Source organism: Labrus mixtus, chromosome 10 (assembly GCF_963584025.1).
Source record: "Labrus mixtus chromosome 10, fLabMix1.1, whole genome shotgun sequence".
In the NCBI taxonomy this organism is placed as follows: domain Eukaryota; kingdom Metazoa; phylum Chordata; class Actinopteri; order Labriformes; family Labridae; genus Labrus; species Labrus mixtus.
This window is the reverse complement of record NC_083621.1, coordinates 15012831-15040290: the sequence shown is the minus strand read 5'-3', so window position 1 is coordinate 15040290 and position 27460 is coordinate 15012831. Positions and strand designations below refer to the sequence as shown.

Sequence of the window (27460 nt, the reverse complement as noted above, 5' to 3'; positions counted from 1 at the left end):
AGCCATGCCGGAAGTGCGTGTAGTTGTTGTAGTTCTGTTCAGGCTGCAGGGAGGAGGAGGAGGTGGAGGAGGAGAAGAAGGGGGGGGAGGAAAGCCCTGGCTGTGATGCCGCTGGATGATGGCTGCTTTCGGGATCTTAAGTTACGAACACCGGCCTTTAAAGCGGCCCCGACTCGGCCCTCCGGACGTTTATCCTCAAGACCCGAAGCAGAAAGAGGTCAGATTTTCACGATGCGACACCAGAAAGAACAAGAATCACGTTTTGAGAAGGATTCCGTGAGCACAAGAAGCTGTGCAAGCTAGCAGCATTAGCCTGTTTAGCGAGTCTGCTCTAGACGATTTTGGGGCCTAGCAATAACAATGAACTGCACCTAGTTGTCAGTTTGTTAGCTAGCTCATCAGTAAAAACAGCTTCTTTAAATACCCAGAGGCTGCTAAGCTAAGCTAACCGATGCTAACTAGTTTGATATAAATCACCACGAGTGTTTTCTTTGTGATGGGAAAACAGTTTGAGTTTATTTTTTGGGATTGTGCGTGACTGATAATTGTTTTCTAGCTTCAGGTTTCTATCCAACGAGTTAGCTAAACCCTAAATAACCTAATCTTTATATATGTTTTATTTTGTTTTATAATTGAGGTTAAGCCGAGCAGGATTTCACTGCTGCCTCCTGATCTATTATTAACCTGAGGAAATCGGTTGATGATGGACATTTGGCTGCTTTACCTGTAGGGTATTGTGTTAATGTTGTTTCAAATGACGTTCATACTGAACTCATAACATTACACTGTAAATGCATATGTATTTTGTGTCACCTAACCTTAATAGGCACTATTCAAAGCTGGCCTTGGGTTAGAAATATCAAATAATGTTGATGCACACTATTTTATTTGACTATCACAATGCATTAAAATATGTGTTTTTTTCCCCTTCAGGATGAGTTGACTGCACTGAATGTAAAGCAAGGATTCAATAACCAACCAGCTGTTTCTGGGGATGAACATGGAAGTGCAAAAAATGTCAACTTTAACCCTTCAAAGGTAACAGCTCACTGGATGATTGTTCTACAATTCACTTAGCAGACGCTTTTATCCAAAGCGACGTACATCAGAGACTAAGTACAACACTAATCCAGTCATACACCACCACCGAAGCAGCAGGATCAATGCGGGGTTAAGTGTCTTGCCCAAGGACACATCGGATATGTTGCCCAGCTGGGGATCGAACCCTCGACCTTTCGGTTGACTGAGCCGCAGCCGCCCCACAGCCGATGCTTGTTGTCATATTTTTGTGCAAAGGGTTTTAGAGAAAGTCCGCCCTCATTCATGTTTCCCCTCCGTTTTGATTCACAGATCAGCTCAAACTTCAGCAGCATCATCGCCGAGAAGCTGCGGTACAACACGTTTCAAGACACAGGGAAACGTAAGCCACAGGTTAACCAGAAGGATAATTTCTGGCTCGTCACGGCGAGGTCACAGAGCTCCATCAATAATTGGTTCACGGATTTAGCCGGGACTAAACCTCTAACGCAGCTTGCTAAAAAGGTAAGAACCTGCAGTGAGTCTGCTTAAGTAAATGTTGTTGATTCATCTATCAGTCGGGTTACTGGAGACCGTTTTCAACATACAAGGTCACAGTTTGGGGCTGGCTAACAAGGCTGGTTGATTGCTTTTGTGGTTGGTTCTGCTGTGTGCCATTATTCACATAAATGAAGGACTGGTATGGTATCATCCAGCTGTCATCAAAACCCAACATTTAAACCTATTTGTATGAGAAATAAATTCCATAACGGATTAGAAGAATCTGGTTTGCTAAAATACACACATTAAAAAAAAAAACCCTCTCTGCTGCAGTAATATCATTGAGCTGTGTATTGAATGCATTCCCCACCTGTCTGGCTCAACCATTCTCCCCCGCTCACATTCACACTGAGAGGAGACACATCTTGGATGTCTGTAATCTTGTCCACATTTTCTAAAAAAAAAAAAAAAAATACATCTGCCATGAGATAATAAGGTAGCAGTCAAACTTAGATTTATTGTATAAGCATGCTTACATTTTGAAACCATGTTGAATTCACAGCTAATTCTTAACATTTATAACTGCGTCTGCTATGATATGCTACAGTGCTATCATGCTAACATAAAAAGACTCTGTCAAGCTAGTCTTATTGTTTCTACCTTAGTTGTTATTAGTGACCAGATATTAACCCCCCATTATTAATAATAATGTTGGCTAGAAATTGAACAGTTTTGCTTAATTCTCATTTAAAACCACACATTGATCTACCATATAATAAGCACTACATTCTCAAAGGGCTACCAGTGTTACTATAAGGCTGATTTCCTTGATATTCATACAGTGCTGATATATCAGTTTCATATTCATTGAGCCAACATCTCATGTAAGGCAGTGTCATAGACTTTATTCAGGGTTGACAGCAACAGTGAGGTTTACATTGATTTCTGGACTTCCATATTGAAGCCTTAAATCGGCTCTGTAGTTTTTAATCTGAACAGGAGGTTTCAGCTTGAGCGTGGGGTTTTTGCTTCTTGGGATGGAGGATGGAGTAGCTTACAGAACCAGATCAGGTGCTGCTGAGGATCCTGATGAGTTAGTAAAAGGGCTTTCAGCGTTGATGCATTGATTGGGATTTGATTAAGGTCTTTTAATAGCATAAATTTCATGCTATTTTGTCCCTTTAGGGCCCCCCTAGATAAGCCAACACAGCATCTCCTTATAGTCACTCACAGTGATGGGGGGAAAAAAACCGACCTGGCTGCGCCTTTGAATGGCTCACTTAAAAAAACAAAACTTCCAGGCAGCTGTTTTTATTTACTTTTGCCATCCGTGATGAGTTACTTTTTCCATGGTTAGTTTAATGTTGTAACCTTAGATCTACTGGATGTTTCTTATTTCATTTAAAAATAAACCAGGAAGTTAAGTACCCTTAGCTATTCATGATATCATGATATCAAAATAAAAGCTTTTGTTTTGAAATTGGAAACACAAAATAACAAATGCAAACAATCTTGATTTAAATATTGAAATTCAGCGATCAGTCACAGTTTAAAAATGTTTTAATGTTAGAATATGAGTGGTTTGAGGAGTTTACATGTCAGTTCTGTGAAAGTCAGAAAGATAAATTTAACAGTCTGCAATGAGTGATTGAATTTAACTTCACAAAACAGAAAATCATTCCCAAAAGTTAAGGAAGTCATTGTTTGTATTTCCTAATCAAACAAACCAAATGTTTCTGTGTAAAGAAAGTCTGTGGTTTGTCTTGTTACGGTGTATTTTGACCCAAAACAAATGGATGTTATGGCTCTCTGTGAAAAAAGTTGTATCACTCCTTGTTTTTTTTAACTTGTAAATCTATTATTGATGGATTCCCTGGTAGATGATTTTTGTTCTCACACAACAAATGATCTTCTATGTAAGTGGTCTCACATGTAGCGGCAAAACAAACGATGTTATTTCAGGACGATCAGGCTGAATTAAAGTGGAGCTTCTCATTTCCCAGTGAATAAAAGCGATGAGTCATTTTAAATTACTTTGTACTTTCTTTTATTCTTGCTTGCATTTAACATTTGTTAAATGGAAATTGTGAAAACCAATTCCCCCAGTTTATTTATTTGAATGTGTTTTTTTTTTCATTGTATTGTACAAAGATTTATAGAGCAGTTTTTTTTTAATCTTCTTGTTTGTTGCACTCAACATCACTGACACATGAAATGTCTTTTTTTGGTTACAGGTTCCTATCTTCAGCAAAAAAGAGGAGGTTTTTGGATATTTGGCCAAGTACTTGGTCCCTGTAATGCGTTCAGCATGGATGATAAAGATGACCTGTGCGTATCACGCAGCCATCACAGAAACTAAAGTCAAGAAGAGGCACGTGATTGATCCTTGTATAGGTAAGAAAGTGATGTTAATGTTTGCATAGCACCGCTAGGTTCATGTTTCTTGATGTTTGTGACATGATGATTTGTGTGTGTGTGTGTGTGTGTGTGTGTGTGTGTGTGTGTAGAATGGACTCAGATTATTACTAAGTACCTGTGGGAGCAGCTTCAGAAGGTGGCTGAGTTTTACAGACAGGTCCCCAGTCAGGGCTGCAGCTCTCCACTACCGGCCACTCCTGCTGATGTGGAGATGTCCATGAAGCAGTGGGAGTACAACGAGAAGCTCGCCATGTTCATGTTTCAGGTTTGTTCACTAAATAGATCTACAGCTGATTGTGTTTGGGTTAACAATTCAACAGTATAATGCAATATGAAAATCACACACAGTTTTGAAAGTTTTAAAGAATTGTTAAGTGCCACAGTGGGTCTAATCTAATTACATGATGTACCGCTGTGCTGAAAATTGTGACTTTTGTTACATATATATATATATATATATATATATATATAAAACAGCAAACATATTTTTCAACATACAGCCACACTTTCAGGGTGCCTGCTGGTCATGGTTCCTTTCATTTTCAAGTTTTATCACAACGATCATAGCCTTTTTGCCTCATCAGCCTGGCTAAGATTAGCGCCTGACCGATATGGGATTTTTGGGGCCGAAACCGATATCCATATTAGGAAGAGAAAAAAATCTGATACTGATAATTCGGCCGATATCATACTTTGATCAATGTTTGATCTGAAGCGATATATGATAAGGATATAAACATTTATTGGGTTTATCCGTCAAAGGCAGTTATAATACACTTGTGGAAAAGATAGGCAGCATAACGAAGACAAGATGGTCACTCAACTGGGAAGTAACTGCGCATGTACGTGCATCACGGCTTGACACTCTGGAAGGTGATAATGCTTGCTGTAATCAATAAAGCACACTCAGCTGGTGACAGAGAACTGATCAGATCGGTAATACAATAAAACTCAAAGAAAATGCTGTTTGATTGGTGAATAAATCTAGTAATATGGGTGCATATCTGCAATAAAATTAGCTGATACCGATAGTCACTTGATACGCTAATTTCGGCCAATGTGATTGGCTGGCTGATTATTCGGTCGAGCTCTAGTGGAGATGAGTTTTAATCAGATGTATAGTGGTCTGTATTTTTAAACAAATACCAAAAACTCATCTCAGGAAAGAAATCTGTCATGATTTCCTTTTGCTACTCTGTTCCCCAACACATTTTCTGCATATTTGACCAACCGGATTCTTTGAACTGAAGACAGAAATCATTACATAATGTCAAACAATGAACCCAATTAACAAGTTCTAGGTCTCCACACCCAACACCTTTTACATCCACCTGATATTAAGATCCACTTGTGTTTGTTTTCTGTTCTCAGGATGGTATGTTAGACAGACACGAGTTCCTGACTTGGGTGCTGGAGTGTTTTGAGAAGGTCCGACCCGGTGAAGATGAGCTTTTAAGACTCCTTCTGCCCCTTTTACTACAGGTATGTCCGTCTGTCTATTTACTGTCATCACTATAATGACGACTGATGCTTTTGAGAATCAAGCAGTCCTACTTAGCATTCATTCATCTGGCTTGTACAGCGGCAGCAGTTTTGTCATGGACAGATTGCATGTCTTCGTCCGAAGCACTTTGTTGGTGTTGACCTTTTCTGGCAGATGCTCACCGAGGGCGCAGCCTTCCATTTTGTTTCCATTTCCAAAGATGAGTGATGTTAATGGACGCTGAGTGCTGTGGCTAATGCTGTGAATCTCTCCTCCGTCCCTTAGTACTCAGGGGAATTTGTACAGTCGGCTTACTTGTCACGGCGACTGGCTTACTTCTGCACACGGCGCCTCAACCTGTTGCTAAGCGACGGGAGCCTGGGCCTCGGCACAGGAGGGCATCCGGCCCATGGCATGTTGGCGCAGCAAGGTAACGCTCTGCCACCCACCCCCACCTCACAGCCAGCAGGCGGGAACCAACCGCAGACACCTTTCACAGACTTCTACATCTGCCCTCAGCACAGGCCTCTGGTGTTCGGCCTCAGCTGCATGTTACAGGTACCCTCTTTCGTTTCAAGGTTATTTCAATGATTGTTTCTATCATGTCAGCTTTTGAAATGAAAAACAAGACTTCAAATTCCCCACTAACGTTTGCCTTTGTTTTTTTCTCCCCTTGTTACTGTTTCATTAGAGCATCGTGTTGTGTTGTCCAAGTGCTCTGGTGTGGCATTATTCTCTCACAGACAGTAGAAACAAAACTGGTTCTCCTCTGGACCTCCTGCCGATCGCCCCGTCCAGCTTACCGATGCCAGGGGGAAATACTGCCTTTACACAGCAGGTACCTCTATCAATGGTACAGATAAAGAAAAGTTTAACTGATTTTTTTTTTTTCATCACATTGAAATATGTTCCTAGAAGTGATAGACAAAAACATACAAATATAGTAAACTCCTACACATGCCACAAAATGATGCGGCGCATGATGTTTCCAAACCTACATATATGTACATATTTACACGGTTACATTTTAAAGGCAAATCAAGGCTAGAGAGTGCAGACAGAAAATCTAAAGTGAGCAGTGAGAGTTCCTGCAGAGTACACGTTTAATTAAACGTATCATTTACCCCAAGCTTCTTTTTACCTTTAATATAGGAAAATATTTAAGAAGAGCAACAAACTTAAGCTCAAAAACATTTGGAAGGATTCATGTAGTTCTATTGGTTTAGTATAAAAATGACCGTACTGCGTTCAATTCTTCCAGCTGCGTACCAACTGTTCAATAGACAAAGACATAGAATCTCAGTTATAAAGATCTAGTGAGTCTTTGTAGAGAGTTGTTCTAGACAGGAAATCAGCCATGGGTTGTTATGAATTTTGCAGTACTGAAATATATTTTTCCAGAAACCATCTCCTGTTTATGCATTCAAAGTAGGGCCTGACCGATATGAGAGTTTTGGTGCCGATATCTTTCTTAGATCTTCCATCTGTCGAGATAGATAAATATAGTTACACTTTTTTCGCGTTGATCCCTAAAATGCAGTTATCAAACAATTATAAAAAATATATTTAATGAAGAAAAGATTGTAACCCAACTGGAACTTTTGTACTGGAACTGCACTGTACTCTAGAGAGTGAGAATGCTTGATGTAATCCATACAGCACACTCTGTTGGTGACAGCCAGAAAGAGAACTGCAAGTGTAATACAATGAAACTCAAATGAAATGCTATTTGACTGGTGAATGAATCTGGTAATATCGGCGCATATCTGTGATAAAATTAGCCGATACCAATAGTCACTTGATATGCTAATATTGGCCGATATTATTGGCTGGCTGATTAATCGGTCGAGCTTTAATTCAAAGATGAATGTTTAACATGTTAGAAGCACAAATGTGTGGCGGTATTTTTTTCAATCGTGTGTCCTACCTTTCCTTGACCACAGGTTCGTACAAAGCTCAGAGAGATCGAGGAGCAGGTTAAGGAGCGAGGCCAGGCGGTGGAGTTCAGGTGGTCGTTTGACAAGTGTCAGGAGACCACAGCAGGTCAGAAAACGTTTCCTTTATTATCTCTGAATTTATGCGTTTACACCTCATTGGAATAGATCTGTGTGTGGGGAAGACAAAGCCGATGTTTAAGATGGTCTTTGTAATCTGTTGCCAGGGTTCACCATCGGGAGGGTCCTCCACACTCTGGAGGTGTTAGACAACCACAGCTTTGAGAAGTCCGACTTTAACAACTCACTGGATTTTCTGTACAACCGAATATTTGGGTCAGGTCAGACTAAAGACGGCCACGAGGTAAGAATACATTCCACTTTTGTCTCAATGTCACAATCTGAGATTCATACAGGATAAAAATACAGGGGCAATCTTCTACCAAACGTCTAGCGTCTCTGCAGAAACCATGTGATTACCAGATTACAGAATGTGACAAGCGCTTCTATTTTCAGCCGTATTGTCTCACAAGGCATGTTTGTGTGCAGATGTCACCGGATGATGATGCGGTGGTGACCTTGCTCTGTGAATGGGCAGTGTGCTGTAAGCGCTCTGGCAGACACAGGGCCATGGTGGTGGCCAAGCTGTTGGAGAAGAGACAAGCTGAAATAGAAGCAGAGGTAAGAGACACACACACACACACACACACACATCCCCCTCTGTGAGTTACTACAACATGTTTCTGTCCCCGTCACAGCTCCAATATATCTGTCTCAGTAGTGTTCAAGTTAATTACACCTCCTCTGCTCTGGTGTCCAGTTAGCTAAACTGTGCTGTCATGTCTGACAATATAAACAGATGAGGACTAATAGACTTCTTCTTATTACTCTTGTTCCCACTGGAGAAGTGTCACATTGTACAGTAATTAGTGCAGTCAACAATATGAGTAACGGTGGCATAATTCATGCCTGGGGAAGCGTCAGACATTGCCATAACATTAACAACAATCCATGAGCACTGACAGTACCTGCAAGAGGAGTCTACCTGTGTCAAGGAGCTGCTTGAGCACATGAAGCATGCTGGAGACAAAAATGGAGCGAATAGTATCAAGCTGTACTAAATCAATTTTTGAATGGCATTGTATCATGTTGTTGTTTATTAATCTTTCCTTAAAAAAAAAAAAAAAAAAAAGAAATTGATTATGGACAATTCATCTATAATGTGTGTCTGCATCTACGCATGAAATTAAAGAAAAGATAAGCACAGGCTCACTGCTAAGATTTTACATATTCTGATTTCCAAAATTCACAAATCACAACCCTGCATAGAAATTGAAATTTTCCACCAAAAATGTCTACATTACTTGTTTCCATAGTTTCATCAAATATTTTTCACATCTTACAGAAAGATCGCCAAATATAATACTGGTCAGGGATACATAATACATTTCTTTGATGATAATATAAGATATACTTTATTGTCTACAAAGTGAAATATGTCTTAGACTGTGTCCTGCAGTTACAAGAGAATTGAAAAGTACAAAGATAGAGATCATACAAAACATGGAACAATTCCACATTAACATCAAAACACCTTCGTACAGCAGTGACATATTGACTTCTTGCACGGCCCCTTGGCACATCATCCTACATCACCTCTTATTCAGTATATTGATGGACATCGTCACACGTGAATGTTTAAAGGGGTTCAGCCTGGTCTGAGGGACCCTGACTCTTCTCCCAGAGGGTAAAAGCTCGAACTCAGAGTGAAGAATGTGGGTCGGGGTCAGACACTTTTTTTCTGTGCTTGTTCAACAACAGACTGTTCAAAGAGTGTTTGGAGAGATTGGTGTTTTTTTAACACCCATGATTTTCATAGCATGAGACGAGTTATCTGTGATTTCAGCTGAACAGAAAGTGACCACACCAGGCTGTTATCCCCTATCTGATAATGCTCTCAAAAACAGCAGTGTAAAAAAACAACAACAACTCCAGAGACTCTCAGGCTGCACAAGAACTACATACTGTACACTGGAGCAGAGACTCTCAACTTGAGTCCACCATGGGATTACATTTAGTTTTAAGTGGAAATTATTAAATCAGAAATGTTATGGATACTATCAAACCTTCATAACTAATAAATAAGTTTAAAAAAAAAACTGAGATGGTAACCCTGAGTATGATCTTTATTTAGTTAGCACAGAGTTTAAGTTTGTCCAACTCCTCTATGTGCATGTTTATCATCAACTTTTATTGGCCCCTACTTTGATTGTCCTGTTCTCCAGAAATGCTTAATAGACCCATCAGAGCCAACAAACACTGCACGGACTTTGTATTGTGATCGCTTTAGTCATATTTTGTGGCGGTCTGTGGACAAACTCTATATCCTAACAAATGTTTCAAATGAGGAAAGCTTGTAATTACGTCCAGCACCTGTTCCCTGCGTGATGTCTGTCTGTGCTGTGTGTTTCTTTGCAGAGGTGTGGTGAGTCAGAGGTGGTGGATGAGAAGGGCTCAGTGTCATCCGGCTCTCTCTCTGCTGCTACACTTCCAGTCTTTCAGGAGGTGCTGCTGCAGTTCCTCGACACTCAGGCCCCCACACTGAGTGAGTCTTTGTCTCTTGTTTCCTTGTTTGTTTGTTTGTTTGTTTGTTTGTTTGTTTTTGTACATTTCCTGCAGCTATGATTCTCAAAGCTGTCAATTTGTTTGATATTGAAGGAACTTTATATCCTTATGACTTTGCTTCTCATTTAATCACCCGGTGCATATTTATTATAAATGATCTGGCAGCAGAAAACCTGGTATTAAATTATTCAAACCCTCTTTTCCCCCCCTCTGTAGCCGAGCCTGGAAATGAAAGCGAACGCGTTGAGTTCTCAAACCTCGTGCTGCTCTTCTGTGAGCTCATCAGGCACGACGTCTTCTCCCACAACATCTACATGTGCACGCTCATTTCCCGCGGTGACCTGGCGTCTGACTCCCACCTGCCGCGCCCGCGCTCGCCCAGTGACGAGCCCTCCGATGAGTCAGAGCGCAAGGAGCAGGAGGCAGGCGGCAGTGGCAAGATGGAGGCGAGTTGGAGGCATCTGGTGTGGAGAGTGATGAATCATTTTTGCTTCAGCGTTACATAAAAGACTAACCTGAGGTCGCTGTTCTTTGCTCTACAGGATACGGGTCTGTCAGAGTCCATGGAAATCGATCAAAACTCCAGTGCTAATTTTGACGAGGTACACACAGTGTTTAACACTTGGATGCAATATAGTCCACTTTCAGTACATTTCCCTAATGTTTGGAGTATTTATTTCTGCCCCTTTTATGTATTTTTACCCCAAAATGTCAACTCCCCATGAACCCTTCTGGGAGTTATTTCAGTCCCTTTTTTTTTGGCCCTGCAGATGTTTTCTCCTCCGATGCACTGCGAGTCCAAAGGGAGCCCGTCTCCTGAGAAGTCGGCTCCAGACCAGGAGAGCAAGGCCGGCTGTAAAGACAAGGGCATGGACCCTGCCTTTCCTCAGCTGTACGAGCAGCCTCGCCACATTCAGTATGCCACTCACTTCCCTATTCCTCAGGTAAGAGACCACACCGCTTGACATTTAAGCAAAACATTCGAAATTACACTTCTTAGTGCTATCAATCAGCGGAAGTTGCCTTAAAGCTGGTTTGCCTACTCAGGAGGTATTTTCAACAGGTTTTCCAGTCTTGAATTTCTCATAGGTCAGACAGATTTAAATTTAAACGAACACACAGTCCAGGTATATTTCTGTTTCACATCTTTTTCAGGTGCATACAGTGTTTTGAGGGTCTCGTTTTGTGTCTTTGCCTTCGTTTTTTTTTTTTTTAGGAGGAGAGTGCCAGCCACGAGTGCAACCAACGATTGGTTGTCCTCTATGGAGTGGGCAAACTGAGAGATGAGGCGCGGCACACCATCAAGAAAATCACCAAAGACATCTTGAAGGTGCTCAACCGCAAAAGCACAGCAGAAACAGGTAACTGTGTTTCTCTTCTCACATCAGCCTCTAACTGATCGCTTGCTCTCCGTTATTACACATTTATATATGTGTTGCATAACCTCATGTTCAACTTTCTCATCTTTAAGAATTCACATCAGACAGTGAAATGGATTTACATTTCTTAGACATGTTATGCAATACATTGATCATTCATTCCTGCCTCTTCTGTAGAAAAATCACCGTTTTGCATGAAGAACGATCAGCTGTTTCCAGGCTGCAGTTTTGAAAGCTGAAGCTTCATCATGCTTGGATTTTGTTAAACATAGTTTACATTCAGGATGATTTCTGACTTTCCCCACAGTGGCTATTACAGCTGTTATCTTCCCTAATACATCCCGCTCTTTAAATACATTTCATTTGTATTCTCTTTCTTCTGCCCTGAAGAGAACAAGCTTTTTTTTTTAATCTCTTATCGACCCTCGGGGCATTGCATTGCTCAATTTTCCTTCCCCCCTATTTCTATGCTAATAGCTCTCATCTGTTCTCAGCCACTCTATCTCTGATACAAGTGACCTTATTAAGGTGATTAAAGGAGTTATAATGACATAGATTAGATGTTCAAGTGGGTCCTTATCACATTCCCATGAGCTGATGGCGACCTTCAGCTTGAAATTGTGTTTATTTTAAATGAAAAGTTCAATTTGATTTCCCTCTAAGTGTCTATGTATGAGTGTCTGTTGCACCGAAGCTTGAAATCCACGTTGGAAAATAAGATAACAGACCGGTGGTTAAAGTGGAATTTCATTCCATGTGTGTTCAGCAGACTGTAAAGAATACTGCTGACCAGTTAAGTGTTGCTGCTCCCTCTCTGATTTTGTTCCTCTCTCATTCCACACACACACACACACACACACACACACACACAGGAGGAGAGGAAGGACAGAAGAGGAAGCGGAGTAAGCCGGAGGCTTTTCCCACAGCAGAAGACATCTTCTCCAAATTCCAGCACCTCTCCCACTTTGACCAGCACCAAGTTACCTCCCAGGTTGTGACTAGGAAACCTTGTTCATCTGTGTCCTCATGTGTCCCGTGTTTCAGTGCAGGAATCACCCGATTGTGGACTTAACACCGCTTTTCTGGATGCTTATAACTTAGCAGCAAGAAACCAAATAATGAAGTGACTCATTTAGCTTGATTAGATAATGCACTCAGTCAGCTGTCATTTAAAATCCCACCACAACTTAACATATTTAGAATCTCTTTGGTCGAGACAGAACAATTAATTGATCCCATGTGCAATATTTCAACGATACTCATAGAAGGTGGTTTTTGCAAGGTGGCTGTAATCACTCCCCTTTGGTTGTTTTTGCATTTATATGTGAAATTTAGGCATCAATTTATTATGCCTAAGTGATTCCTTTGAGGTCAAATGTAGACAGTCTTGTCTGGAGCTCTGCTGAATAGCAGCCTGTTATTGTGCTGATGACACAAAGCTGAAATTCTTTTGCATGTAAACAATGTCTGATATAGTTTCTTTCTTCTACGTGCGTAGGTATCCAGAAATGTGATGGAACAGATCACCAGCTTTGCCTTAGGGATGTCCTATCACCTGCCTCTCGTCCAGCACATTCAGTTTATTTTTGACCTCATGGAGTACTCCCTCAACGTTAGTGGCCTCATAGACTTTGCTATTCAGGTATGGGCATCTTCATTACTAATGTCATAGGGATGAATCCAGTAAAAAGAAAATCTTTGATGTGTCTTTGTTTGTTTGTAAAAAAAAAAAACCATTGCATTTTGTTTTGTAGCTTCTGAATGAGTTAAGTCTGGTGGAAGCTGAGCTGCTGCTGAAGTCGTCCAGCCTGGCGGGCAGTTACACCATCGGCCTGTGTCTGTGTATTGTAGCTGTGCTGAGGAGGTACCACTCCTGCCTCATTCTCAATCCCGAGCAGACAGCGCAGGTTTTTGACGGGTATGTAGCTAACAAGCTTCCATGTTTTTATTTTTCATAGGAGTCTTAAGAACTTCATCTTACGCCCTCTCTCTGGTTAACACTGGAGGAACAAACTTAGGTCTGCTATTATTGGGTTTTGTAGACACACAGAGGATAATCATACAAATCCATAAAGGTGTTTGCAGGGGAAAGATTAGTTAATTAGTTTCATTTACAATCAAAGTAGTAAAAAGGACACTTCAGAGCAGGTTAAATAATTGTCTTGGGTTCTCTCTCTCTGAGCCTGATTCTTCTGTTGATAATGATTTTATTTTTTACTGTCACAGCTTGCTGACATTGCACTCTCTGCGCGTTAGGTGTTGTTTGTGATGCTTTTAATTATAGTCTTTCAGCTGATTCTGCTGTTACAGTGGTTGAAAGTCATTTTGGATTAAAGCATTAGCTAAACGCCTCAAGTGTTGGAGATAAGGAAAAGCTTTAAGATAGCTTATAGAAAGCCTCTAATTAAAAGGAATGTAATTAAATATTTACGCAGCGATTTTTGCTGAAAATACTTTTACAGGAATTGAGCAGCAGTTTGGGAAATATGCTTTTCCACTTTCTTGATTTGATACTTTACAATTATTTGATACTACAATTGATACTACTCGCATGTCTTTAGTGTAAACAGGAATCTCCCATCAGCAGGCAGCTAGTTTAGAAAGGGGGTGGGGTTGTCATTGCTCGGTCCAAAAGACAAAAAATAAAAACTAGACGGACCTTACACAATTTTTCATGTTCGTACCAACAGGTATTTGCAGTTATTTATTTTTTTATTAGGGCTTTTCGTGCCTTTATTGTAGAGATATGACAGTGGATAGAGTCGGAAATCAGGGAAAGAGAGTGGAGACATGAGGGAAAGGAACCACAGACTGGATCCGAACCCGGGCTGCCCGCTTGGAGGATCGCTGCCTCCATACTAACCACTGTGCCACGAGCGCCCCAAAGTATTTGTAATTTAAGGGGGATTATTTGCCTGACTTGATCTTCAGGACGGTACTGGCAAGGGCCAGGAAAAAGTCCAGTCCATAACCTCCAATAAAACAGCAACATAGTTCTTTAGTCGTTTCCCTTTGAGATAATGGGTGATTATTGAGGATATGAAGGGTTTATATGATGACTATTCTACCTTTTGGAGGGAGTAAGATGATCAGTTTCCAGGCTTCATTCTAAGCTAATTTAGTGACCACTGACTGTTACTCCATACTGAGCTGCACAAACTTTAATCTTCCACTCTCACTGCCAGTAAGAAAGCACAAAACCATCTGTCAGAATGTCTCACATTTGTTAGACATTCTGAAGTGGAAGATGTTGAATCATATGTGTAAATGTTTCCCACAGACTGCGCATTGCGGTGAAGTCAGGTGTGAACCCAGCAGACTGTTCATCAGCTGAGCGCTGTATCCTGGCGTACCTGTACGACCTCTACACGTCCTGCAGTCACCTCAAGAACAAGTTTGGAGAAATATTCAGGTAGAATATCGTCACCCATTTGAAAAGACCTGTAATGTTTTAGGTTACACTAAAAAATGATTATTTAGCTTAGTTTTTATTTTTTTACTGATCATTTTTTCATGTTTTTTTGAAGAGAAGTTTTAGTCAAACTGTAAGAAAATCCTTTCATCTTTATACATCACACATGTATGTGCACTATTTTTGAATAGCTTTTATTCATAAGGAATAATCAGCAGTTGGGCACATTCAATTAAAGATCACATAAAATATAAATATTTTGTTATATTTCACCTTTAGTAATTTGACCCCACTTTCTGTTCTCTCTTCAGTGAATTCTGCTCCAAAGTGAAAAACTCCATCTACTGCAACATCGACCCGTCGGACTCCAACATGCTGTGGGATCCTGGCTTCATGATGGAGGCCATCGCTAACCCTTCAGCTCACAGCTTCCACCACCAAATGGTGGGCACCATCCTGAACGACAGCCCGGCCAATCGCTACAGCTTCGTCTGTAACGTGCTCATGGACGTGTGTGTGGACCACAGAGACCCTGAGAGGTGTGAGACCTTGTTTATTGAACTTCCCACTACTTTTGGTTATTACATTTATCAGACTGTCGTTTCATATCGTGACGTTCTTTCAGGGTGAATGATATCGGGATCCTGTGTGCAGAGCTGACCGCTTATTGTCGCTCCCTGAGTGCCGAGTGGCTCGGCATCCTCAAGGCTCTTTGCTGTTCCTCTAACAACGGAAACTGTGGCTTCAATGATTTGCTGTGTAATGTGGATGTAAGTTCATCACCTCCCTAATGCTCGAAGCATGTGTGGTATAGCAGTCGGCTGTAACGTGCCTTCTATTGCTAATTGTAATAGTGATAACTTCCTTCATTTACTTATGGAATTGAGGTTGTTTGTTAAATATCAGTTCTCGTGTATTTTTCTGTGATTTTTTTTTTTATGGTATTGTAAGGTAAATGTGTTTTATATTTGACCGTGTGTCTATCTATAGCTTGATTTCTAATAATACACAGAAGTTGTCAGATTTCAGTATCTTTTCTTATCTAACAGCGTTTATTTGAGCGTTTAATCTTTTTCTTCTTCAGGTCAGCGATCTGTCCTTCCATGATTCCCTGGCAACCTTCGTAGCCATACTCATTGCGAGACAGTGCCTACTCCTGGAGGACCTGGTCCGCTGTGTGGCCATTCCTTCCCTCCTCAATGCAGGTAAAGATTCTTTCATCTCAAATGTCCTGCTGTGTACAAACATGTATTACCAAATCTGAGTATAAAAAAAGGGTTATCAGATCATCGTCCAGTTATATACACCTGGGCGACCAATTTAACAGTATAAAATTTTATTAATTAATTAAGTAAATAAAATCTCTTTTAAATGTATGACTCCCAAATTGTAACCATCTACTTCAGCCATTAATCGCTGACTTTGAGCTAACTGGTGAACTAACGTCACCTATTTCACTCCTCCTCTCATTCTTAGAGCGGGCTTTTAGGTGCTGAATCTATATTTTTGGAAATAAGTTAAGCTCCCTTAACTTTCCCGTCCCCACAGTAATTAATCATTTCCTCAAACCATCCTTGAAACTTGTCAACTTTATAAAACTTAGTAAACTTGTTTCAATCTGTGATGTTCTCTGTGCCGACCCCCTCTCATGCATCCATATGTATATTAATACCACAGCCATTAGGCTTTCCACTAATAAGTGAGCATTACGTTGTAGTTCTGGCCTGTAGGAAAGAACACCAAACTTTATAATGAATGACTTCTAGCAGAGAGGAGAGTCAACGCAGCGTGTTTGATGTGGATCCATGAAGCACTGGTGCACTTTGTGCTCTGATCACAGAAGTTCCTTTGTCTTCCCACTGTTAATCATTTTTTTCCTCTCAGCTTGGAGACAAAACTCCATTCAGCCATGCTGTTTGGTTTGATCCAGCTTACTTTATAACCTCCCTACACGTGCCAGATGCCTACAGCTGTTTTTTTGTGAATGCTTTGTTCTCACTCCCCTCGTCTGCGACGGCAGCTCTGTGAGAATTCCACTTAATCGTGATTGATGAGAGGTTGTTATTGGCAAGATTTGAATTTTTATGTAGCCCTTTTCATATTTCCAGTTCAAGGTGTGATATTTCAACCCCTTCATGCTGCTTCAATATAAATGTCACAGGGGCGTCATGGTGGGACCAAGTCGTCCCACCGCTGTGCTGGCATCGGAGTTAGTAATAGAGGACGGGATCACCTTAAAGCAGCAGAGCAGGCGAGGAGAACAGCAGTCGGGTCTGGAGCTTCATTTTGACGCTATTACTCAAGTCGCAATCTGAAAAGAGCTTGTGCGTCTTTGATGTGGTACATGGTGTAGAGCAGTGCTTCCCAAAGTGTGGGCAGTGGCCCCCTGGTGGGCCATGTGGGTACTGCAGGTGGGCAGCGAAAAGCCCTCCACCAAGTATTAAAATAAAATAAATATCACAATAATGATGATTTACCATGAGTCAACCCTTTAAGTGATAAGTAAGGCCTGTCATGACTATTCATGGACATTATGTCACATAATATTTTACTATCTGTTTAGTAGACTTTCGTGTCTATCTTGCCATAATATCAAGTTGTCATGTCCAATACTTTACCCTTACTGAAAGTGATAGCTGTAGTCATACATTTTATTTTATAACTGGCCCCGGATTAATTTTGTATTTCAAAGCGGGCCACGACAGTCTTTAGTTTGGGAAAGGCTGGTGTAGAGTATGCAAAAATACCTGATGTGGAAAAAAAACTCATCCCTAAATGATGCTTCTCTGTCGAAACGTATCTTCAGCTTGCAGTGAGCAAGACTCTGAGCCAGGAGCCAGACTCACCTGCAGGATTCTGTTGCACCTTTTCAAGACGCCACAGCGCAACCCGGTCCCCCAAGATGGTGTGAAGTCAGGTAAAAAAAACAAAAAACAAGCTGAACCTTCAAAGCTTCTTTTCAACAGTTGTTTACCTTTCTGTCAAACTTGTGTCTTTTTCTAGACCTAATGCTGGTACTGTCTTAACTTTGCAGATAAATCCCCTGTTGGTATCCGGTCATCTTGTGACCGCCACCTTCTCGCTGCTTCTCAGAACAGTATCGTTGTGGGAGCAGTGTTTGCTGTCCTCAAAGCTGTCTTCATGCTGGGTAAGAGTCTTTGCAGAAAGCTTAAGGCCAGAGTCTGTCTTATAAAAAAATCTTTCAAAAGATTACGATGTTCAGGGTGAGCTAAGGTCAGTTTGCCTCGTCAAACTTTCTCGCTGCTTTGTTGTAGCATAAGTTGAGTCAAACAGGGGATTGATACAGGTTTACATGCTGTGAAAATGCTGGATCCTGTTGTCGCTGGTAGATGCTTGATATTACTTTTCCTCTCTCTTTTGCTTTAGGTGATGCTGAGCTAAGAGGCTCAGGACTTTCACACCCTGCTGGCCTCGATGACATATCGGAGGGGCGCAATGTCTCCATAGAAACAGCGAGCTTGGATGTGTATGCAAAGTATGTTCTGAAGACGATCTGCCAGCAGGTGAGGAGATGAGTCGGCGTGGGGGGAATGATGTAAAAGTAATGAAATCCTCTACCGTGGTTCAGTAAGTCAGTGTGAAATGAAAAATATGACAATGAAGGGACTGAGACGACTAATTAATGTGTCTCAAATTAATTGTTTTTACTGTAGAGAGTTAGGAACACAGGCTTTCTTTTTTTCAGTATATTCAGCAATGTAATGTTGTCTGTTCCCATAGAACAATAAACTCTGTATTGAAACTCTGGTTTTCCGAGCTACTTCAAATGCATTAAGCAGAGCAGCAGCCCTCACTGGTACCACATAGAGAAAAGGGAACATGGAGAGAGTGTGCTGGTGGTAGCTTAGATGGCTGGACATGTTATTAGAACTCAAACGACATATTTTCTACCCAGAAAGTCTCTGCAGTAAAATTCCTCGGAAATAACTCATTTTCAGTCCTTCCACCAAGCTCAATCAGTTTATGATGAAAGCTTGAGATCACTCAGGCTCTCGACAATTTTCCCCATTTCTCACTTTTCCCACTTTTCCCCCCCTCTTCTTCTGTCTGTCTTGCAGGAATGGGTCGGGGAGCGCTGCCTGAAGTCTCTGTCTGAGGACAGCAGTGCCCTCCAGGACCCGGTGCTGGTAAACATCCAGGCCCAACGGCTCCTGCAGCTTATTTGCTACCCACACCGCCAGCTGGACAGTGATGATGGTGACAACCCACAGAGGCAGCGCATCAAACGCATCCTTCAGGTAGAGAACACACAGGAGCATGAGAATGTTTTTGACAGACTTCTGTGTTTGTGTGCCAGATCTTTGGGTTTTTTTTTAGCCAGTGAGGGGTCTTTATTTGAGCTTGTAGAACTTGAGGAGATTATAAGAGCAGCGACGCAGACCTAATCAGTTCTGAAAATTACCATAAATAAAAATAACTTTTAAACAATCTGCAGTGAATCGTCTTTCTTGAATCAAAACTGTGAGGTGTTACTGCCCTCTCCTGCACGAATCAGGGACTGTTTAACCAAACTTGACTACAAGAGAGAAAAAACATGCATAAAACTATTAGGGGATGCTCGTTTTAATCGTTGAAGGAGGAGAATGAAATGCCGGTTCCTGTAACGTTCAGTTTCAGAACTGGACGTTACAGGAAGTCCTTTTTCTTAACTGCCATCAGACTGTTTAACGCACAATAAATACAAGTACTCATAGTTATTTATAAATACACATTAACAGATTTTGCACACTGGATACTTTTGCACACTAAGAGTTAATTACATTTCTAGGATGTCTTTTATTTACAATTCTGAAATTTTAGTCTAGTTTCTAAAAACTGATAACTGATTTTTGATGTCTTGTTTTTATTTGTTCAGTTTTTATGTAGTGTCTTGACTGTATTTCTGCAAAGGATTAATAAAGTACCCATCTATCTATCTGTCTATTAAATGATATAAACTTCTTTTCCGTAGAATATGGACCAGTGGACGATGAGACAGTCGTCCCTGGAGCTGCAGCTGATGATCAAACAGAGCACAAACAATGTACGTTTTCAGTGCATCTGAACTATTTAAAAAGACATTTATGAACGATAGTATTTATCGAATTAATCGGAATATTCCTCACTTACTTTCCAACAGGAGCTCTACTCGCTCTTGGAAAACATTGCCAAGGCCACCATAGAGGTGTTTCAGAAGTCAGCCGAGTTGAACTCCAATAACCCCTCAGGGAATGGAGCAGTGGCCCAGGGCAGCTCTGCATCCAACAACAGCGCCACCAGCAAGATGAAGCCAATTTTAAGGTATGTATCTTACCTACTCATTCATTTTCCTCAAGCGATTTTCTTTGCATTACCTTTAGTAGATTTACACATTGTTCTTGAATTTAAATGTAACAGACATAGTTATATTTATCAAGGTCACCCCAGCTCTCTGTATCAGTCGGTTACTGCCTCAGGAGATGTATGATTTACTTCTCCTAAATACCAGTAGAAACGTCTCCTCATTCTTATGTTTCTTGTGATAAACCATGACCTAGCAACAACATGTAAATGTCTTGCATACCGCAGGATCAAAAATGGCCTCGAATAGATGTTTTGGGTCTGATGTTTTTTTTTTTATTTGTCCTGCTTAAAATCGAACCTTTTGTTTTGTCGTGCTGCAGCTCATCAGAGCGCTCAGGCGTGTGGCTGGTGGCGCCGTTGATTGCCAAGCTGCCCACCACAGTTCAGGGTCACGTACTGAAGGCAGCAGGCGAGGAGCTGGAGAAAGGACAGCACTTGGGTTCTTCCTCACGTAAAGAGAGGGACAGGCAGAAACAGAAAAGGTAAGCATTAAGCATAAGCGTTTCTTTGACAAGAAGATCCTTTGACAGCAACTTGAAAATTGTTTTGCAGAAAATGAAAAAAAAGATTCAGAAACTAAATAAATGAGCCAGTCTTCAGAACATTATTTTATTTCTTTATTAAATCACATCTTTACCCCCTCTCCTCAGTATGTCTCTGCTGAGCCAGCAGCCGTTCTTGTCTTTGGTGCTGACGTGCCTGAAGGGACAGGATGAACAGAGGGAAGGCCTCCTCACCTCCCTCTACAGCCAAGTGCAGCAGATTGTTACTAACTGGAGGGAAGACCAGTACCAGGACGACTGCAAAGCAAAGCAAATGATGCATGAGGCTCTGAAACTTCGACTCAATCTCGTAAGAACTTCATGATCACTCCAAACAGCATCTTATTTCATTTATTTATTATTAGCTTTGTACAAATGGAGGTACAAGTTCTGCATGTTCACTTTTAGTTTAAGACACTTACAAAGAACCAGCGTTCCTTTTTAATGTAATACAAATGAGCCGAATGAATGAAGCTAATCATCCAAAGCTAACTCTCAGTTTCAGCTTTTCTTACCTAGATCTAACATAAAATGTGTTATGAAGAGGCTAATATTTTGTTTTTCCTCTTCTAACAAGGTGGGTGGGATGTTTGACACTGTGCAGCGCAGCACCCAGCAGACCACTGAGTGGGCCGTACTTCTCCTTGACATCATCAGCAGCGGCACAGTGGACATGCAGTCCAATAAGTGAGCGTTGGCTACAGAAAAAGAAACATAATTATTCCTCTATTTAGACACTTTAGAAAGTTTTCAAAAAATAAAATCTGTTCTCAAGAAGAAATTTCAGCTTCATTAAAGACCTGACTCTTTTCTTTGCCTCTCTCCTACAGTGAGCTCTTCACGACGGTGTTGGACATGTTGAGTGTGCTGATTAACGGCACGCTGGCTGCTGACATGTCCAGCATCTCTCAAGGCAGCATGGAAGAGAATAAGAGAGCCTACATGAACCTGGTGAAGAAGCTCAGGGTAAAAACAGAATCTTGTGTATATATATATATAACCTGTGTTTGTATAATGTTTGTAAACTGGTTTTGTAGATCTTTAAAGTCTCAAAACATCAGATGAAAATGTTGTAGCACTGAGAAAAAAAAGACCATTTCAAATGAAACTCCACAAGTTAGAATCTCTCATGGCAAAAAAAAATCAGTATAAACTGAAAACGTGACAGACCACGACAGTTTAAGGGCAAAACAAGGGGAGCTGCAGCCCCCCTACCTAGAGTGTGAAAGGTTTCCACAGTTTTTAAAAAGGACTCCAGGTTTCTTTTTACTTTATATCTCTTGGTAAGCTGATAACGTCGTATGCAAGCAAACATTTGAGTGATAAACCTGTATAGAAATGAGGCAGAAAGCCTCCCTTAGTCACTGAGAGAGTTTTCTTTTTTAGAACAGCTTTTCCTCAAAATGTGCTCATTTCACATCCACAGAAAGAGCTTGCCGATCGACAGTCGGAGAGTTTGGAAAAGGTTCGCCAGCTTCTGCCGTTGCCCAAGCAAACCCGTGACGTCATAACTTGTGAGCCTCAAGGTTCGCTAATAGACACAAAGGGAAACAAGATCGCTGGATTTGAGAAGGAGGTACGTCATTTCATCCCAACTTCATGTAACCTGAATCTTAAAGGAGCAACCTCTCCATTTTTCTCCATCTCCAATATTTATCCTAGTTTTACTACGTGCACATGCTGATCCTAACACTGCTGTGTCTCTGTATCACCCAGGGCCTTCAAGTTTCAACCAAACAGAAGATTTCTCCCTGGGATGTCTTCGAGGGTCTCAAACACTCGGCCCCACTCTCCTGGGGCTGGTTCGGTACGGTGCGCGTGGATCGAAAGGTGACCAAATTTGAGGAGCAGCAGCGTTTTCTGCTCTACCACACCCACCTGAAGCCCAAACCTCGTAGCTATTACCTGGAGCCGCTCCCGCTGCCCCCTGAGGAGGAGGAGCCCCTGACCCCCGTCTCCCAGGAACCAGAGAAGAAGATGATGGAGCCGGTGAAGCCAGAGAAGAGTGTGCCCGCTGTGCCCTCTGACACCAACAAGAAGAAATCCAAGAAGAAGAAAACTCCAGCACCCAAGACAGAGGTCAGTTGTGGAGCAGACTTATGACTTTAAGGTCATTCAAGAGCTTTACTGACGGCCATTATTTCTACAATGAGTTTATTTTCAAATAAATGCAATTTTTCCATTTTTGTCTTTAGGACTATGTGAACCGTACACCTGGTGGTGTTGCTTATGGGACTAATATGCAACCTGAGGTGATGCAGAATCATCCATATGGCAGACTATACGGTCAGCCGGCAATGGGCATGTACACACAGAACCAGCCTCTACCTCCAGGTCAGTTAAAGGCATATTCTCACATTCGCATTCCTTTACTACGTCAGCAACACTATTCAGTTAAATGAAGTACCATCTGAAATTGGGTTTTACTTTTCACAGGTGGTCCAGGTTTAGAACCTCCATACAGACCGGCTCGAAACCTACAGATGAATAAAATGATGCCCGCTCGGCCCACTTACACAGGCATGATGCCCGGTATGCAGGGAGGCATGCCGGGCATGATGGGAATGGACAAGCAATACCCGATGGGTTATAAGCCCCAGCCCAGCATGCCTCAGGGCCAAATACTACGACAGCAGCTACAAGTCAGACTGGTGAGTCAGTCAGCGCTGAGATGTCAGGCTTCTCCTGATAATGAAGAAGAGGTAACCAAAAGCAGGAGTTAGCTAAATGGAGAAGCTTTAGGACGAATGATTATCTGTTAGAATTCTGCTTAACAGCATCTCTTAAGTTTAGGATGAATATTGTTTGTTTATTTTTAGGTTAAAAATAACAGTTACTTTTAAATCAGTACCAAGAATCCTCCTTCACTCTGAAAAAATAACTTGGAATTCGCTGTTATGCTGACTTTGTGTCTCTCTTTTCAGAATCAGAGTATGATAGGACAGCAGATTAGACAAATAACACCCAACCAACCATACACTTCAATGCAGGCGTCCCAGGTAAATCTGATTTTTTTTTTTTTTGATTCTGTCAGTAAATCCATCAGTCATCTGAAATCCTTCCTTTGATTATGTGTACTTCATCACCTTTATTTTTAAGAGTAACTTTAAGAGTATTAGAAATGCTGATAAATCAGGGTCCCCTTTACCGCCTCCACAGCAATTTCAGATCTTTCTCCATTTGTTCTCCATCCTACCAGAATTGCATCATACAAACTTGTAGTTTTTATACTCCCTCGTGTCTTACCTGCTCTTACTGGGGTTCACTTCATTAAGAATCCTGACTGAACTATTACAAATGTTTTGTCTTTTCAGAACATATCTCAGGGCTATACCACGTATGGATCACACATGGGGATGCAGCCGCATCCGTCCCAAGGTGGTGGTATAGTTCCTCCCTCCTATGGGAACCAGAACTTCCAGGGCACCCACCCTGGAGCCAACCCGGCTGTGGTGGATCCTCTGAGGCAAATGCAGCAAAGGCCCAGTGGTTATGTTCATCAGCAGGCTCCGGGCTACGCACACAACATGCAGAACACACAGAGGTCAGTCTTCTTGTTTCCCTTCTGCGTTATATCGCTTGATAAGTAATCAGCACATATTTTCTAATGTGAACTCAAACATTAAACTCATTAGAATAATGTCCAGTTGTGAGGAGCTACACCACCACATGCTCTCATCCATCTCCTTCTTGTCTCAGGTTTGCCCATCAGCCCCTCCAGCAGAATCCCATCATGCACAACCTCAGTCACATGGGAGGCCAGGGTGTCCATTCAGGCATGAGGCCCAATCAGATGCTGGCAGAACAACAGCAGCAGCAGCAGCAGCAGCAACAAGCAGCACAGCAACAGCAACAGCAGCAGTACCTCAGACAACAAGCACTCAGAGTAAGTCACTAGATCATTCATTTGTCCAGCACTTCAGTGTGCTGTATCATCATATACTGAGTAAGAATGAGATACACATTTTTAATTTATGCTTTGATAGGCTGGGAAAGTACTCTCTAAACAGCACTAGCTTTAACAAGCTGGGTGTTATGTTTAATATAAGGCTTGACTGAAACATTGCTTTCCTAACTCTCAGTTATCACAACAGCAGCAGCAGGCCCAACAAGTTCAACAACAACAGCAACAACAACAGCAACAACAGCAGCAGCAGCAGCAGCAGGTCCAACCCCAGCAGGTTCCTCCTCAACAGCAGGTTCCCCAGCAGCAGCAGCAGCAGCAGCAGCAACAGCAGCAGCAGCAGCAGCAGCAGGTGTCAGCGGGGCCACCACCAGGCCAGGCTCAGAACCAGGGCCTGGGCATGCAGCCCCTGCCCCCTCAGCAACCTATGGTAGGTCTTATCCAGGTAGTCCAGTTGTTAGTATGATTAGTAATGAGTTAGGAGATGTGTATAGTTCCATCAGCTGTGGTATAAAACAGACACTTTTGGCTCTAACATGCCATTTTCTCTGTTAATAAAAAAAGGATTCTCACAGCCACAAGCTCAAAAGTATTACACAGGGACTGGATACAGCAGACTGGCCTAATACACAACATGGAAATACAATTTATTTTTTTCCTGATAACAACAGAAACATATTAGGTCTCTCAAAGCCACTGTTGTAATAATCCCAAATTAACGTGTGGAAACAAAATTAATATGGGAACAAATTCTAAAATGATACGGTATGCATTCTGCAGAATTAGTGAAACTTTGAGTGTTGCAATCCACTGACGCGGAGAACTGCCATGCTTGCAGTTTATATATCTTTAACTCGATAAAACAAGCTTTGTTACTCTAAGATAAACAAATAATTAAATGTTAAAACAAGAAAACAAAGGTCATTTCTTCTCAATACTGTTGTTTATCAAAGACGAGGGGTGCCATGCCAGCATGTTTAGATGATTTCACATCTGGCGCAATTGATCTGAAAATGTCCGATCAAGTACCAATCATAACTTCAAACACCTTTCAGTTATGAATCTCCCAAACAATGATGACAGTTATCCTAAAGGTTCAAGCATTTATGATTAAATAAAATGGCACTCTTTAACGAGTCCTTTATAGTATGGACATCCCAATATCTTCTAAAAATATATTATCCGGTTATCACTAGAGATAAAAAAACAATCGACTCGTGATCTTTACATCACGGCTTTCAAAAACTAATTGCGGGGTAAACTGTTTCAGCTGTGCTTACAAATGTGTGTTTTATACTGTAGTTCCCACGACAGGGGATGCAACAGACTCAACAGCAGCAGCAGACAGCAGCTCTGGTCAGACAGCTGCAACAGCAACTTTCAAGTAAGTCAGAAGCTTAATAACTATTAATTAATCACTTTTAATATGTGTGCCTGAAGCTTCCTTTGCTACCTTTGTGCATTGATGAGAACAAATACTCTTCATGTTTATAACTAAATGTTCCCACTCTTTTCAGACACACAACCCGGACAGGGCACCAATCCATATTACTGATTGTGCTTGTTCATAGTAGTTAGTGGGATAAAGGCTCTAATCATGTGGGAAGTTCCAGCTCTACAACTGAGATATATCCAGTCTGATGTATGCTGTCTAAGGCACAAAGGACCACCACACATACACACACACACACAGACGAACAGAATCACATCTCGACCACTATGGCAGCGATTAGAAAATATCTTGTTCAGCTGTGTAATTATGGAGTATCAAATGAGGGATCCTGCTCTGAAGTAAACAGATAATGGCTAAAAATGGAGAAGTCTATGTAAAAAAAAGTACCAGAAATTATAAGAATAATGCAATTTTTTTTATTTTATTTCAATTTGTACAATTTTTTCAGTTTCGTGTATTTCTCATTAAAAAATCATGTCAGTTTTTATGTCTTGTACTTGTATTATCTGCCTGTATGCTTTATTCTTAGACTGTCAATGAAATATTTCATAAAGATCTCAAAAGGATTGTCTCTATCAAACAAGGCTGCTGTGGTCCAGAAGAATCCCTTCAATCAGTTCAAGTGACAACATGGTCAAAGTTATTTGATGCTTGATTATCTCGTGTGTTTAGGTAACTTTTACATCACCTGTTAAAATGGGATTTAGAGCCATATATATATATATATATATATATAGCCTCCCTGACAGCAAGGTTATGATGAATCTCTGATGAAGCAAGACAAGAAAGGACCAATTTTCTTCAACATGCTAACTCATAATTTATAGCCAATGTTCCTAATTACTGTAGTGATCATACAACACAATATTACTTCAGTGTGTCTAAATTTATCTTGGTAATTTATGTGACTGGTTGCCACGGTTACAGACCTTTTTCAATGCAGGGGTATCGACTTGACCAGATATGAAAAACACCGGTAAAGTATCATTCATCAAAGCTGTGTTAAGTGCCACAGAGAGCCACCATGCACAACATTGGGACCCAAAAATGATGCTGGGAAATGGTTTTAAAGCCTTTACTATTCCTCTTTATTTAAGCCACGTCAAAGGCTAAGAAATATCTTCAAAAGAGGGAGCTCATTATTGTTAGTGAATGTAATGAAAAGTGCCTTGAGGGATTTTAAATTATATTTCACTTAACAGTAAGAATTGTTTGTGACTTTATATAGAATTATACTGAAAAGGTTACTGCTCTATAATTTTAAACAAAATGAAAAAAGGTATTAATGGCTACATTTAAAGGTCCTGCGCACCAACACACCTTTTATTATTTATACTACCTAATTAGACACATTGGTTAAAGTGATTTTATTGGCTGATGTGTCCGTTTTGGAGTGTATGTATGCTCCTTCAATGTCTTCGCTTGCTAAAATACTTACTTTCAACTCCA

At 41.1% G+C, this 27460-nt stretch overlaps 1 protein-coding gene across 2 annotated transcripts; it reads left to right on the top strand.

The window, feature by feature from the left end:
- The first annotated feature begins 61 nt into the window (after positions 1-61).
- Positions 62-26498, top strand: med12 (mediator complex subunit 12). 2 transcript variants are annotated; one of them, XM_061048530.1, is made up of 43 exons: positions 62-217; positions 934-1038; positions 1351-1542; positions 3753-3912; positions 4026-4201; positions 5308-5418; positions 5705-5977; positions 6111-6272; positions 7363-7462; positions 7581-7717; positions 7903-8034; positions 9832-9958; positions 10195-10424; positions 10521-10580; positions 10749-10922; positions 11195-11339; positions 12230-12348; positions 12856-12999; positions 13112-13275; positions 14638-14769; positions 15081-15308; positions 15395-15539; positions 15854-15974; positions 17576-17686; positions 17804-17917; positions 18157-18293; positions 18849-19028; positions 19742-19813; positions 19910-20070; positions 20433-20594; positions 20763-20964; positions 21232-21341; positions 21485-21620; positions 22081-22230; positions 22371-22733; positions 22850-22988; positions 23091-23296; positions 23579-23653; positions 23969-24198; positions 24354-24540; positions 24749-24988; positions 25861-25942; positions 26076-26498. In XM_061048530.1, exons 1-43 carry the CDS (start codon positions 116-118, stop codon positions 26111-26113), a joined length of 6534 nt encoding a protein of 2177 aa, XP_060904513.1. In that variant the 5' UTR covers positions 62-115; the 3' UTR covers positions 26114-26498. The 2 variants fall into 2 exon arrangements, with proteins under 2 accessions (XP_060904513.1, XP_060904512.1); XM_061048529.1 differs by having other exon boundaries at positions 23091-23305.
- Positions 26499-27460: the final 962 nt, after the last annotated feature.

Excerpts from the sequence above, each read along its gene's own strand:
- med12 (XM_061048529.1), top strand. The coding sequence starts at position 116 with ATGATGGCTGCTTTCGGGATCTTAAGTTACGAACACCGGCCTTTAAAG. Across the intron at positions 10,581-10,748 it reads CCAGTGCTAATTTTGACGAG|ATGTTTTCTCCTCCGATGCA; the intron begins GTACACACAGTG and ends TTGGCCCTGCAG. Across the intron at positions 15,540-15,853 it reads ATTTGCTGTGTAATGTGGAT|GTCAGCGATCTGTCCTTCCA; the intron begins GTAAGTTCATCA and ends TTTCTTCTTCAG.